Genomic DNA, 18,300 nt, shown 5'->3' with positions numbered 1-18,300 from the left:
CGTTATATATACACATAAATAGATAATATATTAAGATTTAAGTGGCTTTACTGGCATGGTAAAATTAATATATAAATAAATATATTATAATTTCAATAAGTTAATATTATATATTATTAATATTAACATATTATTTAAAATATACAGAAATATGTACATTTGATTGCCATTACCATTTTTATTTTCAATTATTAAAATAAAATAATAATAATAATATTAATTAATTGATAATAATAATAATAATAATAATAATAATATCTAATCAAGATTTTTGTTGACTGTGATTATGACAGGTGCCAAAGTGGTGGTTCCTACCAGTGTGGGTCTTCATGTGTTCATCAAAGTACTGCTTCATGTTGAAGTCTTTCCCACACCACTGGCACATGAACTGCTTGTGTCCGATATGGATGCTCATATGTGACCTCAGCTGGTATTTGTACTGGAATCTTTCACTGCAGTTCTACAACATGAGTAACGGCATCAGATACAGTACATTATAATTTACATCTATGTTCCTCTGCTTCTAGATATTTTTAGACATATATCACAAACACACATTTCAACCAAAACATTAAAAAAAAAAAAAAAAAAGTATATTAGGTTTGAAATGATAAAACTGTTAAAAATAATGCATAAATTAAAATAATAAATACTGGACCACTGTTCAAGAAGTATTTGGGCACTTTCTGGTTGTCAAATGTTAATATAACATGTCCGTTCAAAAATTTGGAGTCAGTACGATTTTTTTTTTTTTTAAGAAATTGATTTAATTCAGCAAAAATGCATTAAATTGAGAGTAAAGACATTTGTAATATTACAAAAGATTTCTATTTCAAATAAATGCTGTTGAACTTTCCATTCATTAAAGAATCCTGAAAAATAAATGTATAATTTTCCACAAAAACATTAAGCAGTTTCCACATTGATAATAATAAGAAATGTTTCAGCATATTAGAATGATTTCTGAAAGATCATGTGACACTGAAGACTGGAGTAATGATGCCGAAAATTCAGCTTTGTCATCACATGAATAAATTACTTTTTAAAAAATATGAAAATTGAAAAAATTCTAAAGAATATTTCACACTATCACTGTTTTTACTGTATTTTTCATCAAGTAAATGCAGCCTTGGTGAGCATAAGAGGCTTATATTAAAAACAACCAACACCAAACTTTTAAATGGTAGTGAACATAATGCGCTACACTGATACTTACACTGGACACTTGCGTGACCTTAAGGGAAAATGACTTTTTCTGTGAAAAAGACATATATGCAATACCTGAATCTCTCAGGCCTACAACTGATAATCTGCACGAGTGAACTCACCTCACACTTGAAGGGCTTTTCTCCAGAGTGCTGGAGAGAGTGCACTTTAAGAGACATGCTGCGTTTGAAGGACTTCCCACACGTCTCACAAGTGAACGGCATGTCCTTAGTGTGAGCTGCAATGAACAACCCAAAATCATATTTTAAAAATTACATCTGCTTTCTTGTTTGCATCAGAATGCTTTCATAGTAACCATTCAATCATGGCAACTCTTGGAATAGATTTAGCATGCTATTGAATATGGCAATGTTAATGTATTTGGTGTTGGCAGACTAGATCTACGCTGCTACAGAGCAAGTATGGACTTGTTACTGCTAATATATACACAGACACGTAGCTGTGAACATGTAAGATATGCTGCTGCTGCATAAATAGACATATATAAATCCCATAGCAGATCTAGGCAGGTGGAGCTGGGGGAGGTGGAGGGTCTCAGAGGAACTCTGATAGCGTTCTGCAGAACTAGCTTACGACAAACAATGAACCAGACTATTTGAATGTTGAGCAAGCAATCTCATTGGCTGCAGGATCAGAAGGGGCCAATCAGCTTGAGGCATGTGGTAATGATGTGATTGCATGTAAAGGAAGAAAAGTTTTTTATATTTAAAATGAATTAAAGCTTAATTTAATCTTAAACACAACTCAGTGTTAATTTTTAAGTTTAGCAAGAGTAAGATTGTGGCATGATTTTGTGTATAATAAGACACACTGCATTATTACTTCATTTACTCGGTTGTCAGTGTTCGATGAGCAAGTGTAAATTGTTGCCCTGTGGACAATTGAGTGGATTCTGGTAGAAGGAAGCACTTCTAGATAAGATATTTCCTCTCTGCTGTCAGGGCAGATTAAACAATACAGCCTCTGTGCTCAGCTCAGTCTGTTCTGGATGGTAATGCAAGGTCAAAGCGGCTCTTTCCCCTTCTCAAAACAGAGCTGGGTATTTCACTATTGTGTTGGACCAAGCTCTGGGAAGATCAAGCTTCAGAAGATGAAAGTACGGTACAGTATGAAGGCCAGTGTGTGCTGTATTACCTCTGCCTGAAGGTTAATTTACACAACAATATGTCTTCGTGCATTTGACAGGGCTGCTGTATTAAGCAGCATCTTGACTGCCACCTAGCTGTGACAGGCGGAGGTATTGTTTTATGTTAAAGGATTAGTTCACTTCAGAATTAAAATTTCCTGCTAATTTACTCACCACCACGTCATCCACGATGTTTATGTCTTACTTTCTTCAGTCGAAAAATAAGGTTTTAGAGGAAAACATTCCAGGATTTTTCTCCATATACAGTAGCGGACTTTACTGGGGTTCAACGGGTTGAAGGTCCAAATTGTGGTTTCAGTGCAGCTTCAAAGGGCTCTACATGATCCCAGCCGAGGAATAAGGGTCTTAACTAGTGAAACGATCTGTCATTTTCTAAAAAAAAAAAAAAAAAAAAAAAAAAAAAAGTATATACTTTTAACCACAAATGCTCGCTAGCTCTGCAATGCGCCACGCATTGCGTAATCATGTTGGAAAGGTCACGCGTGACGTAGGTGGAAGTACCGCAGTAGGGTGAAAAACTCATCATTGTTTTTTTGTAAAGGGCGTTTGACTTAGTCTTTACACGTTCGCTTTGTAGACACTGGACTGGTACTTCCGTCTACGTCACACGTGACCATTTCCAATGTGATTATGTAATGCGTGGTGCATCGCAGAGCATTGCAAGATGAGCATTTGTGGTTAAAAATATATAATTTTTTAATTTTTTTAGAAAATGACCGATCGTTTCACTAGATAAGACCCTTATTCCTCTGCTGGGATTGCGTAGAGCCCTTTGAAGCTGCAATTTGGACCTTCAGCCCGTTGGTAACTATTGAAGTCCACTATATGGAGAAAAATCCTGGAATGTTTTTCTCAAAAACCTTAATTTCTTTTTGACTGAAGAAAGAAAGACATAAACATCTTGGATGACATGGGGGTGAGTAAATTATCAGGGAATTTTAATTCTAAAGTGAACTAATCCTTTAAAACGGATCCATGAGTTCATTTGTTAATGCACAATGCAGATAAGTATAAAGTACATATAAAGATTTGGCCTGTAGCCTGAAAAAGAGGGTCTTAAATTGAACCACAGTTTGAGGTTGAATCATTTAGATGAGTTGTGTGACAAATAAATTTCATGAATAATTACAAAGAACTGGGAAGTAACACACTGAATTACATGAAATTCTGAAGTAAAAGGACTGAAATAGTATTTTTTTTTTTTGCAAAACCTATTAACACTGTAACACTTTACAGTAAGGTTTTATTTGTTAATAATAACTGCATTAGTTAACAAATTAACAATGAAAACTACTTCTAAATCATTTATTAATTAGATTAATTAGCATTAGATTAATAAAAACTAACAAATGTTTTGTTTGTTGTTAGTTAATGCATTAATGGGACTAATGGGACCTTACTGTAAAGTGTTACCACGTACTCCAATAATCTGTATTTTATTTTTAAAAAAAAATTGAAACATCTTTTTTATATATATTGGGAATAACATGGAATAACATGAAAGTGAGTAAATAATGACAGAATGACCCATTAATTGACCCAGTACTCACCAACCATGTGTTTCCGGACATGTGCCATGGTGTAGAATTTCTTTTCACAGATTTCACAAGAGAACTTCTTCTCGGCATATCCGTGGACAATCTTGTTGTGTTCGTGTAAAGACCACAGCTTTTTAAAGGCTTTTCCACAAGTCACGCACTACAAAGATCAGAGGATGTGAATGAACGGCATTAGACTAAACAGCTCTCCCTTAGGGGTCGATGGAAAACACAACAGGATTTTATCATTCTGAAAGAGTACCAAGAACTGCACAAGCTAAATAAAGAATGAATATTGCAAAGGGCACCTCTAACTTAAAATTCATTTATACCAAATTAAACACAACAGCACAATTTCCTTAATTACACTGAATTCCCTCTAAGTGCTTAATATAGCAGAGACAAATGAGTGCTGGATGTTTTAGACCCAGTTTGAGTTAGAGGTGGAAATGGCCTGGCAGACCTGCTTTAATGGCAGAAAACAGCTGTTCTCCACACCCTAATACAGTCTGTGCCTATATATCATCCCAACTCTCTGGTCTATCATTCTGCTCTGCAATATGCACTCATAGCAGAGTACCAGAAGAGAATGCACATAATCCACCTTTAAACATGGTAAAATGTCTTATAAGAAGCTGATAAGTCTATACTGTTATTGGTAGATTAAAACTAGACAAACTCACCCCCATGTCATCCAAGATATTTATATCTTTCTTTCTTCAGCCGAAAAGAAATTATAGTTTTTGAGGAAAACATTCCAGGATTTTTCACCATATAGTGAACTTCAACAGTCACCAACGGGTTGAAGGTCTAAAGTGCAGTTTCAGTGCAGCTTCAAAAGGCTCTACATGATCCCAGATGAGGAATAAGGGTCTTATCTAGCGAAACGATCGGCCATTTTCTAAAAAAAATAAAAATTGATATACTTTTTAGCCACAAATGCTCATCTTGCACTGCTCTGCGATGCGCCATGCGTTACGTAATCATGTTGGAAAGGTCACACGTGATGTAGGCGGAAGTATCGCGGTAGGGCAAAAAACTCCCATCTCATTTTCTCCTCCAACTTCAAACTCGTCTTTGCACGTTCACTTTGTAAACACTTGCTCGGTACTTCCACCTACGTCAAGCGTGACCTTTTAAACATGATTATGTAATGTGTGGCGGATTGCAGAGCAGTGCAAGACGAGAATTTGTGAATAAAAAGTATATACAGTATATATATATATATATATATATATATATATATATATATTTTTTTTTTTAGAAAATGACTGATCGTTTTGCTAGACAAGAACCTTATTCCTTGTCTAGGATCGTGTAGAGCCCTTTGAAGCTGCATTGAAACTGCAATTTGGACCTTCAACCCGTTTGTAGCCATTGAAATCACTATATGGAGGAAAATCCTGGAATGTTTTGCTCAAAAACCTTAATTTCTTTTCGACTGAAGAAAGAAAGACATAAACATCGTGGATGACATGGGGGTAGGTAAATTATCAGGAAATTTGAATTCTGAAGTGAACTAATCCTTTAACAGTGATATTAAATTATTAGTGTTTTTAATGATTAACTTGAAGTGAGCATTAGATGATGGAAATCTAAAAATACATTTAGGAAATAAGCATGAAAAATTAAATAAATAAATAAATAATGTGTGTGTGTATACAAGTATTTATAATTTATAAATTAAAAAAAAAAAAAAACCATGCACTACCGTTCAAAAGTCGGTAAGACTGGTTTTTTTTTTTGTCTCTTATACTCACCAAGGCTGCATTTATTTGATCAAAAATACAATGAAAACACTAATTTTGTGAAACGTCATTATAATAGAAAATAACTTACGTATTTTAAAATGTAATTTATTCCTGTGATGCAAAGCTGAATTTTCAGCATCATTACTCCAGTCTTCAGTGTCACATGATCCTTCAGAAATCATTCTAATATGCTGATTTGATGCTCAAGAAACATTTCTTATTATTATCAATGTTAAAAGCAGTTACTGCTTAATATTTTTGTGTAAACTGTAATACATTTTTGCTTTAGGATTCTTTGATAAATAAAAAGTTGCATCAATAAGAGTATTAATTTCTACGGTAACTTTTGAGCGGTAGTGTATATCAGCATCAAAATATATTTCGTAGCAATATAGATTTCGTGTTACTATTGTATTATTATTATTATAAGGTCGATTTATAAGGCCGATTTCACACACACATTTGGTGCAACTGCTTGTGTGAAATCGGCCTTATAGATCGACCTTATTAACATGTGCATGCAGACAGGTGTGTGTACCTGTATGTTTTTCTCACAGTTTGTCTGATGGTGTAGCAGCAACTCGCTCTCCAGTAAAAAGCGCTTGCCGCATTTATTGCAGATCTGCATACGGTTGTGTGTGACGTTCATGTGCTTCTCCAAGTACCAGCGGTTGTTAAAAATACGAGGGCACTTCTTGCAGGAAAAGTGCTGCTTTTCTTCGAGCTTCACCTTCTGCCCCAGACTCTCCTGCTCTTTTCTCCTCTTCCTCCCTTCCCCTAGTGTGGCGTCGATTAATGTCTGTCTCATGGCGGCATCTGTGCCAGTTGGTATTCTCGTGGCACGCAGTCTTCCCACGCTGGTGTGTCCTGTTTCTGGAATGTTGAGGTTGTTCTCTTCCTCATCCTCATCGTCCTCATCATCGCTGCAATTTTCCATCTCGTCCTTTCCTTGTTCATATTCTTCTTCTTCGTCTTCACCAACATCTTCATTATCGCCCCGTTCCTTCCCCTCCTCCACACCGGAAGGACTGGTGCGATGGTGAACGAGGAGGGATGAGGTACTTGAGGTGATGCTCTTGCCGTCGGACCCTTTAGAAACATTCAATGTCTGGTTGTTGAGATTGACCTCCACGATAATCTGCTCTCTGTTAAAAGAGACAGAACCATCCTGGGCTCCCGCTTCATTGAAACTGGCCCCTCCCTCTATTTTGCATAAGCCCCGCCCTCCTCCACTAGCCACTCCCCCTCTGCTGTCATCATTTTTGTAGAAATGTTTGGCCTGAGGGCTGGAGTGGACGCTAGATGAATGTGTCTGGATAATTTCCCTACTGACCCCACTATCCTCTACAAGCAATGAGAAAGTACCATTTCCTTGCTGTGTGTACATCTTCTCAATCTCCTTCATCTTGTACATCTGATTGGACGAGGCATTGCCCTGCTCGTCTGTGTCAGCCATCTCATTGGAGCCAGGTAGCTTGTGGCAGAAATCACTCATCTGGAGCACAATGGCCACCTGTAGCACTTCAAAGATGGAGATATAGATGAAGTTGAGGATCTGGATACTCAGCACCTCAAAGGCCAGGTTTATTTGGTGCAGCGGTTGACTCTGAGAGAGGAGGGCCTGGAAGTTTGGGCTGTGTACACTCAGCACGTACTTGTGGGCGGAAAATGTACAGTGGGACACCAGCACGAGGTCCACGTCGCACAGGTGAGGCTGGTAGAGATGCTGTTCGTTCAGCCTGTCCATTAAACGAGTAAAGTGTAGCACTGCATCCTCCAGCAGAAAGAACTCAACAGAGGGGAAGTCAGCTGTCCTCTCCACTGTGAGACAAGACCGGAGAAAATGTATTTTAATCTTACAATTCATTAGAAAATTATTTACAGATAATAAGATCATAAACAGGACACTTGGAAAAATAGAATAAACATTTTAGATCTAGATTTGCATTCCTAGAACTAAGAACCAATGCAGTAAATGCAACAAGCAAAATTGTGCTTATAGCAATAATATGACAAATTATTTTAATGTGGTTTTATTTGGCCATTACATTTCTAAAACACTGTATCATTAGATTCATAATACTTCCTTGTCTCAAAACTCGCAAGTATTAGAGTGTTACGATGAGATATATTAATAGTGGTTGTGATTTAACGATTTAGTGATTTAAACTTGATTCAGTGAATCAATTCAAACTGAGTCTGATTCACAGAATTTGATTCATAGCTCTGATTCAATGATTCATTTGTGTCACATTACAAAACTGTTAATGTCAGTATTATTTTATTACTTATATACTATTATAGTATTTATTCATATTTTAAATCAGATTTTTTATTTTTATACTTTCAGTTTTCATTTTAAATTTTTGTATAAGATTTAGTGGTTTTGTTATGTGCTTTTGTCAACTGTATTAGTTTTTGTTTTATTTAACTTGATTTTTATTGTTATTTATTCAGTTTTAGTTTTAGCAACTTCAACTTACATTTATTTTATTTCAGTTAGTTGCTAAAGCATAATTTCTAATTTTCATTTAAGTTTTTTTTTTAATATTTGCATTTTATTTCAGTTTTTTAATCTATATATATATATATATATATTTTAATAGTTTTAGTCAACAATAGCAACACTGGTTAATGCAAATTTGATAAAACTTCAAAGTATGGGTGGGAGAAAAAAAAAATCGATCCATCGATGCATCGCGATTCTCTCTCCAACGATTCTGGATCGATTCTGAGAATTTCAGAATCGATTCTGAGCTTAGTTTTTATTCAGATGCGCGATGACTCTGTGCTTTAGAAACACCCGGATTCTGCTTGCTTCCAATTCCTCACACACATACACCACTCGAACCTTCCGTAAAATAATCTTTCATGAAGTTGGGAAAGGTTGAAGCGAATTACTACATTCGAGGGCTTCACTGCACAGGATGCGCTGTGAGAGACGCGCGCTTTGTTTGATGTTGCTGTGCGCGGTCTCGCCCGTCGGTATTTTCCTTACAAATGGTCTACGAAGGCATGTCGTTTGGAATGCAGTGGACTTATATATTAAAAATATGAAAACTCACTTACAGAAGGCTGCTTTCAATTTCAAATGCTGACGCTTTGTTTGTGTAGAGTGCTCGCGCATGCGGCTGTGCGCGACTCCGTGTAAGTAGTTTAATACTTGCGTCTCAAAATGGTTTTATGACGCAAAATTAATGTAAACACAGCCAGTTTTGTCTTAAGGGATTAAATGGATTAAACAATCAAACAACAGTAAACATGAGAAAGAAAACATTCAGATAATCTAAATAGGCCTACTGAAAGCACTTTGTTTATTGCTTGTAATATGTTCCGTTGCTCCTCTTTGCTACTTTCATGTATGTTTTAAAGTTATATTAGTTCTTATACAATTGTTTTAATTTTTTTTTTTTTTTTTTTTTAAAGTAGGCCTACTTATAATTACTTATGTAAGGATATGTGAATGTAAGGATTTAAGGTTTTTAAGTTGGTAAACTAATTAATTAATAAGAAAAAAAAGTAGATCAAGAATCGGATCGTGACTCCCAGAATTGGATCGGATCGTGAGGTGACTAAAGATTCCCACACCTACTTTAAAGTTTTACATAATTAAATGTTTTGTTAAAAATATAGGGAAATATTGCTGTTTATTACTATGTTTGGTTGTATTGGTGCATGTAAGCGAAAAAGATTTAATTTAGTTCCTTGTGTTAAAACTAATTTTGTGAAAATCATGCTTGATTATTTTTACCTAGATTGTTTTCTGTATTTTGTTTATTGGATTAATTTTGTTTGTACTTGGTTTAGTATTTGGTATCAACTTGTCAAAAAAAGGTGGTTTGGTTGAAATTATGTTTCCTACAACTTGAAATTAAGGCATTTCAGAGCAAGATATTGGTGTGTATATAGTCAAAAAAGTGAAAATATATATTTTTAGCTATAATGTCAATAACTATTATTAAAGTAACACTGTATAATGGCCGACCAAAAACTTCAGGACATGTCAAAATACATTTTTGCACAGAACTGATTTTATTCACAGCAGCCTTAAAAAAAACATTATCAAACAAAGTCCATGTGAGAGTGAGAAAGGCAGAAGCTACTGGAGCCTGCAGCTATGCCCTCCCCTTCTGCTCCCAAGGTTGGTTTATTTTAGATCAGGAAGGACAAGGTTTCGATCTGGACAGCATCTCTTTAAAAACTCCACAGAGGAAAAGGAAAGGGACAAAGGGAGAGGTAGCAAGCAAAAAGAGAAAAAGACAAACCAACTGAGAGGAGAGAAATAGAAGTATGTAAAAAAGCACATTGATATTCAGAGCTGTGTGCTAACCATTAGCTTCCTCCTCCTGCGTCCTGTCTCTCAGAGTTATCATTATGCACAAGACAAAACACTGTCCAATAAACAATTAAAGAGAGCAGGGAGAGTAAGTATCAGACTTTCCAAACAATTATACGGATTAGTTATGCTGACTTTTATGCGACTAACAACAAGCGGAATTAAGAGTCTTACTTTTTTATCTCCGTAAACAGGATAAGTTTGTTTTCAGGAGCCCATTAAGTCCAATCAATCTTGTTAAATGTCACCTAAAAATACACAGAACTGACAGCATAAACTCTTATTTAAAATACAACAACATCCATCCTCATATGTGCTCACTGTGACCAAACCATTACACGTAAACTATTGTCTAAAATCATTCTGGAAAAAACAGCTGGCTGCACCAAACTGGTCTATAAAGTGCAACAGTCGGGTTCTGGAAGTACAAAGATTAATTTTCTCCATAGGGATATTGATTTTTAATGATAACTTATAAACCTTTAAAGACAGGCTTGCTGTGAGCTACGAGGTTGGTAATCAATAGTATTTGCTTCTGTTGAAGCTGTTAGTCAGCATTATTTCAACTTAGTTTTAAAACGATCATGTTTAACAGCAGAATTTTTGGTGAAAATCTACATTACCCATGATGCTGTGCACAAAATTCCACCAATCAGATAGTCAAAACAAGCCAAAAGATCTATTTATATATATACACAACTTTTTAAATGAGTAGTTTTATATTTCTCCATCGTTTTTAATTCGATTATGCTGTTCGCAATGCTTCATGGGATTGTAGTTTGTAGTTCTTTCCATCACTAAAGCTGTTAAGTACACAGTTTTGAACCTTTTTATTTTTGTCCAATTTTTAAATACTTTTTCCTTCAAATCAAAGTTTGTAATGTTATGATTCACCTCGTAGCTGGTTGGCTTGGTTCATGGCTTAAAATGCTTTAAAAGTGCAGTAAGCGATTTTTGAAAAACGCTGTTGAGAGTGGATTGTACCGAGCACCACAAAATAAATTTATAACCAATCAGCAGTAGGGGGTGTGTCCACTCATGATGGGGGAGGAGAGTGAGCTAAGCAAGAGGGAGATTTGAAGAAAGACTTTAGAAAAAGAGATGGAGAGGGGTGGAGCAATGAGGGGAATGTTTGTTTTGGGTTGGGTTTCAAATATCAACAGTGTTTAACAACGATTTTGTAAATCGCATACTGCACCTTTAACATACTTTTTTTTTTAAAATCCTTTTGGGAGAAATGAATGGAACCAACGCCACTGAAAAAGTGGGCTGGCACTGTTGCACTCTACAGTGGGAACAACACATTTAAGCCCGGAAATATATTGTGATTAGATAATGAGGAAGATATGACTCTGACTGACTAAAGAGTTCAAATGTAATACCATAGGCACTATTCTTTTCGCTGGAATATTTTGCGAATCTTTGTATATTCAAGGTGGATGATCACTGGGATAGAGTAAAACCCTACAGCTAAACAGAAAACACAAATCACCAAACCTAGTTCAGAAGCATTCATGCTGTTCATTTGGATAAATAAAATTCTTTAACGCCACCAGGAATAATTGAAAATAGATAAGGGGTTGTTATTCCAAAACAATACCAAGTCAGCTGTATCAAATTCAGAACTGGCAACATGAAACATTTCTGAAAGACATTAAATTAGTCTGAGCCATTGCACAGCAGTTAGTGAGTGTTTGTCTTCTCCCTCTCTCCTCAAGAATTTCCTGTCACTCTCTACCACATCTGTGGAATAAAAAGTGTCAAAATCCCCAAATATAAAAACTTAGGTAGTTTTAGAGCAATTTTAATACTGGAAGTGTATTCTTTTGCTCTCTCTGTTTGAAAATTGAGTATATGTCAACATGAAATCATGTTCACTGACATCAATAAAATGAGTGCAAACAAATGTCTTAGATGTAGAAATGCAAAGATTTAAAAAAAAAAAAAAAAATCTTATTCAAAATTGATAAACTGATAATGGTTTTCCCATTGTGGCTGATAACTGATAAATTACAATTCTTTATATTTTGTCAATCAGTCAATCAATCAATCAATCAATCAAGTAAAAACTAAACACAATCATTGTTTTTAAAAGAAGTCTCTTAAGCGCACCATGGCATCAAACATTTCTTATTGTTATTAATGTTGTGCTGCTTAATATTTTGTTTGTGGAAACCCTGATAAATTTTTTTCAGGATTCTTTGATTAAAAGAATGTTAAAAAAACAGCTTTTAATTAAAATATTAATCTTTTGTAACATTATAAATGTCTTTCCCTTTTAAAGGGGGGTGTAATGCTATTTCATACATTCTGACTTATTTACACTGTTGAAGAGTTGGATTCTCATGCTAAACATGGCCAAAGATCCAAAACATGAGTTGGACGAATGACGGAGTATTTCTGTGCCAAATTACTACTTCCGGTTTCGGTACAGGTTTCGGAGAGTTTTTTCTAGTATGGCCCTTTATCATGTAATAAAGGGCGGAATTCCTTGTATAGGCACTTCTCCCTGATAGACGTGCGCACACATCACTCAGAACAAGAGCAAGAGCTCTTATAATGTAAACAACACGAACGTCTTTGTTCCCTTTGTATTTACAATAATGTCGCAGCTAGCAGACATCACAGAAGCTGCACGCGCTCTTTAGCTCTGCCCACGGCACTGACGGCAGACACGCCTCCGGGATCTCGGCTTTTTCCGGAAAGACTCGGTTTAGCGTATCTATCTTTTATAAATATGACAAAACTAAAGACTTTTCGGAGATATGAAGGATGCATTGTTACTCTATATGTACTCAAGATTAACATGAGATTGGCAGAAACCCCCCTTTAATCAATTGTATGCATCCTTGCTGAATAAAAATAAAAAAAAATCTTAATGACCCCAATCTTTAAACAGTAGTGTATATTAAATGCTACAAGTGAATTTAGGCTTCACAAAATTATAACGTATAGTAGGCTATCAGATTTTGCTCAACATTTAACATTGCTATTAGTGTTTTTAAAGATTAACGTGCATATAGATGATGGCAAATGTAATCTAAATGTAAAAATATAAGAAATGAGCATGTACTGTACACTTAAATCTCCAATATCGACTGATACCTATACATATGGATACAATCATATAAAATGTGACCAACATGGGTGGTGTAACGTTTCTCATTATGGTTCAAAAAGCTGAGCTCATTGTAGCGCAGAAACCTGCACTGCCTTCACACAATAAGAGGTGACTCAGGGCTGCTGGCCAGGCTGGCTGGTATGCACTTGGCTGAGGACGATCACACCAGTGCCAGGCGACAGAGAGCAGAGCGGTGGGGGAACAAGATCTACCCTCAGTTGACTTTCACTTCTGCAGTTTTTACTGCACTGCTTACCACACCACACCTCCCAAATAGAGGCTACCATTTCTGCTGATAGATAGATTTCAGAGAGATTTTAAATGCCCATTTCCTTTCAAAAATGGGGAGACGGAGAGCAAGAAACAAAATTCTGGAATTCTACCCACTGGAATACCCAGCGGGCTTACTTGTTTTCCAATCCAATGAAAATACATTTTGGATTAGTTAATTTATTTTTTTATACACTGCTGTTATTCAGCAAGACACCTTAAACTGATCAAAAGTGACAGTAAAGACATAATGTTACAAAGATTGATGCTAAAAATGATGCTAAAAATTCAGCTTTGCCATCACAGGAATACTGTGAATATCCAAACAAATGAATGCCAACAAATAGTATTTTTTTAAACATTAAATTATATTACTGTATTAAATTGTTTTTTTTTTCCTGTACGCATACAACAAAATCAAAAGAACAATACAACTGATTTTATATAAAATTTTACAGTGTTTTCTCTGAATCTGAGCGTAACCCACAAAACATGTGAACCAAACCTGTCTATTTTGATGCAGCAGAATGTCTAGCAGTTGACACATTACGACCATCACATGCATCAAACTGCCAATTAATTAGTTGCACCATGGCAGAATTTAAGGGAAATCTACAAATAAAAACAGACACCATATCTTAAAGGATTAGTTCACTTCTGAATGAAAATTTCCTGATAATTTACTCACCCTCATGTCATCCAAGATGTTCATGTCTTTCTTTCTTCAGTCGAAAAAAAATTAAGGTTTTTGATGAAAACATTCCAGGATTATTCTCCTTATAGTGGACTTCAATGGTCTCCAAACGGCTGAAGGTCAAAATTAGTTTCAGTGCAGCTTCAAAGGGCTTTAAACGATACCAGATGTGGAATAAGGGTCTTGTCTAGGGAAACGATCAGTCGTTTCTAAAAAAAAAAAATACAAATGTATATGCTTTATAAACACAGATGATCGCTTTGCAAGTGCTTCCGCTTTCCGTATTCTTCAAAAAGCTTACGCTGTATGTCCTACGCCTTCCTTATTCAACTTACAGAAAAAACGGAACTGGCGCCACGTTCGTTACACAAGTTGAATAGGGAAGGCGTAGGACATACAGTGTAAGCTTTTTGAAGAATACGGAAAGCGGAAGCACTTGCAAAGCGATCATTTGTGTTTATAAAGCACATACATTTGTATTTTTTTTAGAAAATGACCGATCGTTTCGTTAGATAAGACCCTTATTCCTCATCTGGTATCATTTAAAGCCCTTTGAAGCTGCACTGTAACTGTAATTTTGACCTTCAACCGTTTGGAGACCATTGAAGTCCACTATAAGGAGAATAATCCTGGAATGTTTTCATCAAAAACCTTCATTTCTTTTCGACCGAAGAAAGAAAGAGATGAACATCTTGGATGACATGGGGGTGAGTAAATTATCAGGAAAATTTTATTTGAAAGTGGACTAATCCTTTAACACATCTCAACAACAGCAGGTTTGGGTGATTTTTCATGTCTTCAGTGAGAATCAGACAGAATTCACCCTAAGGGACAGTTCACCCTAAAATGAGAATTCTGTCAACATTTACTCACCCTCAAGTTGTTCCAAATCTGTATGAATTTCAAATACAAAATACAAAAGAATATATTTTGAAGAATATGGGTAACCAAACAGTTGATTTGCCCCATTGATTTCCATAGATTTATTTTCTTTCTTTTTTCTTCTTCTCCATACTATGGAAGTCAATGAGGCCCATCAACTGTTTGGTTACCCATATTCTTCAAAATATCTTGTGTTCAGCATGGACTGAGAGTGATGAGTAGATCATCATTCACTGAGCACTGTAACAAAGCAGCCACTGTGAAGACCGCTGACCAACCTCTCAACAACTTTTCATCAATTGCTCACAATTTCAGAAACCGTGCAGGAAGTCATAATGAAATACAAACTCAACAAACCACAGAAACAAGCCACAGGAATTTCATAAAACAACTCGTTTTATCTTTGTTTTTGGAAAGCATAAGAGTGAAAACACAAAGTACTATTTTAATGCAAGTTGCAAGTGATGCTTTCAAATAAAAAAAAAAGTAATTTTTGACCAAAATAGCATCTCTGTGTCGGAAAAGACTGGTAACTTGACCCAGGCTAATCCAGCTAGATTTTCCTTCTTCTGTTACAGTACCACAGACCTCAGAGCACGAGGAGAGGGAGGATCTTGCTGTCAGGCGGAAGATGGAACGATGGAAATGCAAACTCAGCAATCCTTTTCCCCCTTCAGCATTGTTCTAACAAGAGCTCAGAGTTGGGAGGCTTGAGTGACACCCTCAAGAACCAGAGCGGGCATCACGCCAGCCTGAATCTCCCTCAGATTGGCCAGAGACACAGCTAGGATGGAGCTTCAGCACGGTTGTTCAACACTGATCTGAATAGACGCTCATTAAAAACTGAGTCAGCATAAAACTAGAGCAGACTTTATGGAAAAAGTGAGAGTGATTGAGAGAGGCAATTTGAAAGGGTTGTGAATATGGGATCATATCTGAAAAAGGAAGAATGTTGGTTTAGAATATGGAATGAGTTTACACATACTGAAAAAAGTCATCAATAACCAACCATTGCTGCCTATGGTTCAGATACCCTTTGGATTTCATCAAAAATATCTTAATTTGTGTTCCGAAGATGAACGAAGGTCTTGGGATGACGTGAGGGTGAGTAATTAATGACAGAATCAGAGAAAATGCATGAAGTGACCAGGTGTAAACAGGCCCTTAGATGCACTACTTCTCCTGAAGTCATACAACAGCTTTGTGGGAGGAAAATACCAAAATTTAAGTCATTATTCACTAAAAAAATATTTACCCCAGTTCTCAAGTTTCATTCACACTACTGCATATTCAAAATTATAAGTTATAATACACGTCTTGATGTGCCAAATTTGAATATGCGCAAATGTGAATGTGAGTAGTGCTGCTTTTGGTCACTATATTCTTATGTTTTATGGAAAAGTGCAGTGTGAACTTCTCCTTTTGTGATACCATAATGTGACAGATATGTATGACCATTTTAGTTTTTACCTATTTCTTTAAAGGGTTAGTTCACCCAAAAATGAAAATAATGTAATTTATTACTCATCCTCATGCCGTTCCACACCCGTAAGACTTTCGTTAATCTTCAGAACACAATTTAAGATATTTTTGTTTAAATCCAATGGCTCAGTGAGGCCTCCATAGCCAGCAATGACATTTCCTCTCTCAAGATCCATTAATGTACTAAAAACATATTTAAATCAGAGTTTCATATTGAAGTGTGAGTACAGTGGCTCAATATTAATATTATAAAGCGACGAGAATATTTTTGGTGCGCCAAAAAAACCCAAAATAACGACTTATATAGTGATGGCCGATTTCAAAACACTGCTTCAGGAAGCTTCGGAGCGTTATGAATCAGCGTATCGAATCATGATTCGGATCGTGTGTCAAACCGCCAAACTGCTGAAATCATGTGACTTTGGCGCTCCGAACTGCTGATTCGACACGCTGATTCATAATGCTCCGAAGCTTCCTGAAGCAGTGTTTTGAAATCGGCCATCACTATATAAGTTGTTATTTTGTTTTTTTTGGCACACCAAAAATGTTCTCGTCGCTTTATAATATTAATATTGAACCACTGTACTCACATGAACTGATTTAAATATGTTTTTAGTACATTAATGGATCTTGAGAGAGGAAATGTCATTGCTGGCTATGGAGGCCTCACTGAGCCATCGGATTTAATCAAAAATATCTTAATTTGTGTTCCGAAGATTAACGAAGGTCTTACGGGTGTAAAACGACATGAAGGTGAGTAATAAATGAAATTATTTTCATTTTTGGGTGAACTAACCCTTTAACCCTCCCAGCAGATCACATCTTTAGCAACTGTAGTGCATCCACGACACAGTACAGTGACTCTTCTGACCTTCGACTACACTTCGAGACTGTTGCCCACTCTGTATTAATGAAAAACAAGCATTATCATGGAATCTAATCAGGCTGCTATTAAAGAGACGAGAGACTAATCGCTGTCCTCCTGCCTTCTGGATTCCTCCACTTCCTGTGCTGCCAGCCTAAGGGGAAGTTTCACAGCGCTGTAAAATGCAGAGGCGCTGCTGTCTGGCGCTATTTCCTCATCAATCACACACAGATGCCAAGTAATGACTCTGCATCTGGAGTCTCTCTGCCCAAGACAATACGCACAATTAGAAATGACCTGCATTTCAATATAGAGCACTAAAGAAAACCTGGATCTGGTATTGGAAGGAGTGACACAAATGAATAACAGAAGGTTTGTAAGAAAATAAGCTTAAAGGGTTAGTTCACCCAAAAATGAAAATTCTGTCATTAATTACTCACCCTTGTGTCGTTCCAAAATGTGAATATAAACCTTAATTCAATCTGTTCATCATATAATGCGATCAAGTAGTTATTGCTGTCTATAGAGGGACAGAATCTCAGATTTCATCAAAAAGATCTTCATTTGTGTTTCGAAGATGAACGAAAGTTTTATTGGTTTGGAACGACGTGAGGGTGATTAATTATTGACAGAATTTTCATTTTTGGGTGAACGAACGCTTTAAAGATGAGTGACAAAGTGTGTTTGTTGGGTGACAACCTTTGCTAGTGTTCTGGACATGACTTGATTTGAGATATATAATTTGTTTTGGTAGTTTTAGTGAATTTTGAATGTGAAATTAACTGCTGTACCAAGCTGAAAGTTGGTTAGGAGAACTGTGAAGAGTTTTAAAAAGTATATATATAAAAAAAAGTATTAAGAAATTGGTCCTAGCAATTGTTTAAAAGGATGGATGGATGGATGGACAGGCAGACAGACGGATCGATCCATAGACAGACAGACATATAGAGACAGATATAGATAGATAGATGGACAGATAGACCAATT

The 18,300-nt window shown here is 36.1% G+C and overlaps 1 protein-coding gene across 1 annotated transcript in view; it reads right to left on the bottom strand.

Moving 5' to 3' along the window:
- zbtb47b (zinc finger and BTB domain containing 47b) overlaps positions 1 to 18,300 on the bottom strand; it is a 32,403-nt gene that overhangs the window by 5,479 nt on the left and 8,624 nt on the right. Inside the window, exons 3-6 of the mRNA XM_051882358.1 lie at positions 6,202 to 7,484; positions 3,925 to 4,072; positions 1,329 to 1,444; positions 316 to 460 (exon numbers count right to left, since the gene is read on the bottom strand). Of these exons, the coding sequence (XP_051738318.1) occupies positions 316 to 460; positions 1,329 to 1,444; positions 3,925 to 4,072; positions 6,202 to 7,410 (1,618 nt within the window). The 5' untranslated portion in view covers positions 7,411 to 7,484. The remainder of the gene's footprint in view (positions 1 to 315; positions 461 to 1,328; positions 1,445 to 3,924; positions 4,073 to 6,201; positions 7,485 to 18,300) is intronic.

Source organism: Ctenopharyngodon idella, chromosome 23 (genome assembly GCF_019924925.1).
Source record: "Ctenopharyngodon idella isolate HZGC_01 chromosome 23, HZGC01, whole genome shotgun sequence".
Lineage (NCBI taxonomy): Eukaryota > Metazoa > Chordata > Actinopteri > Cypriniformes > Xenocyprididae > Ctenopharyngodon > Ctenopharyngodon idella.
This window is presented reverse-complemented; position numbering and strand designations above follow the sequence as displayed.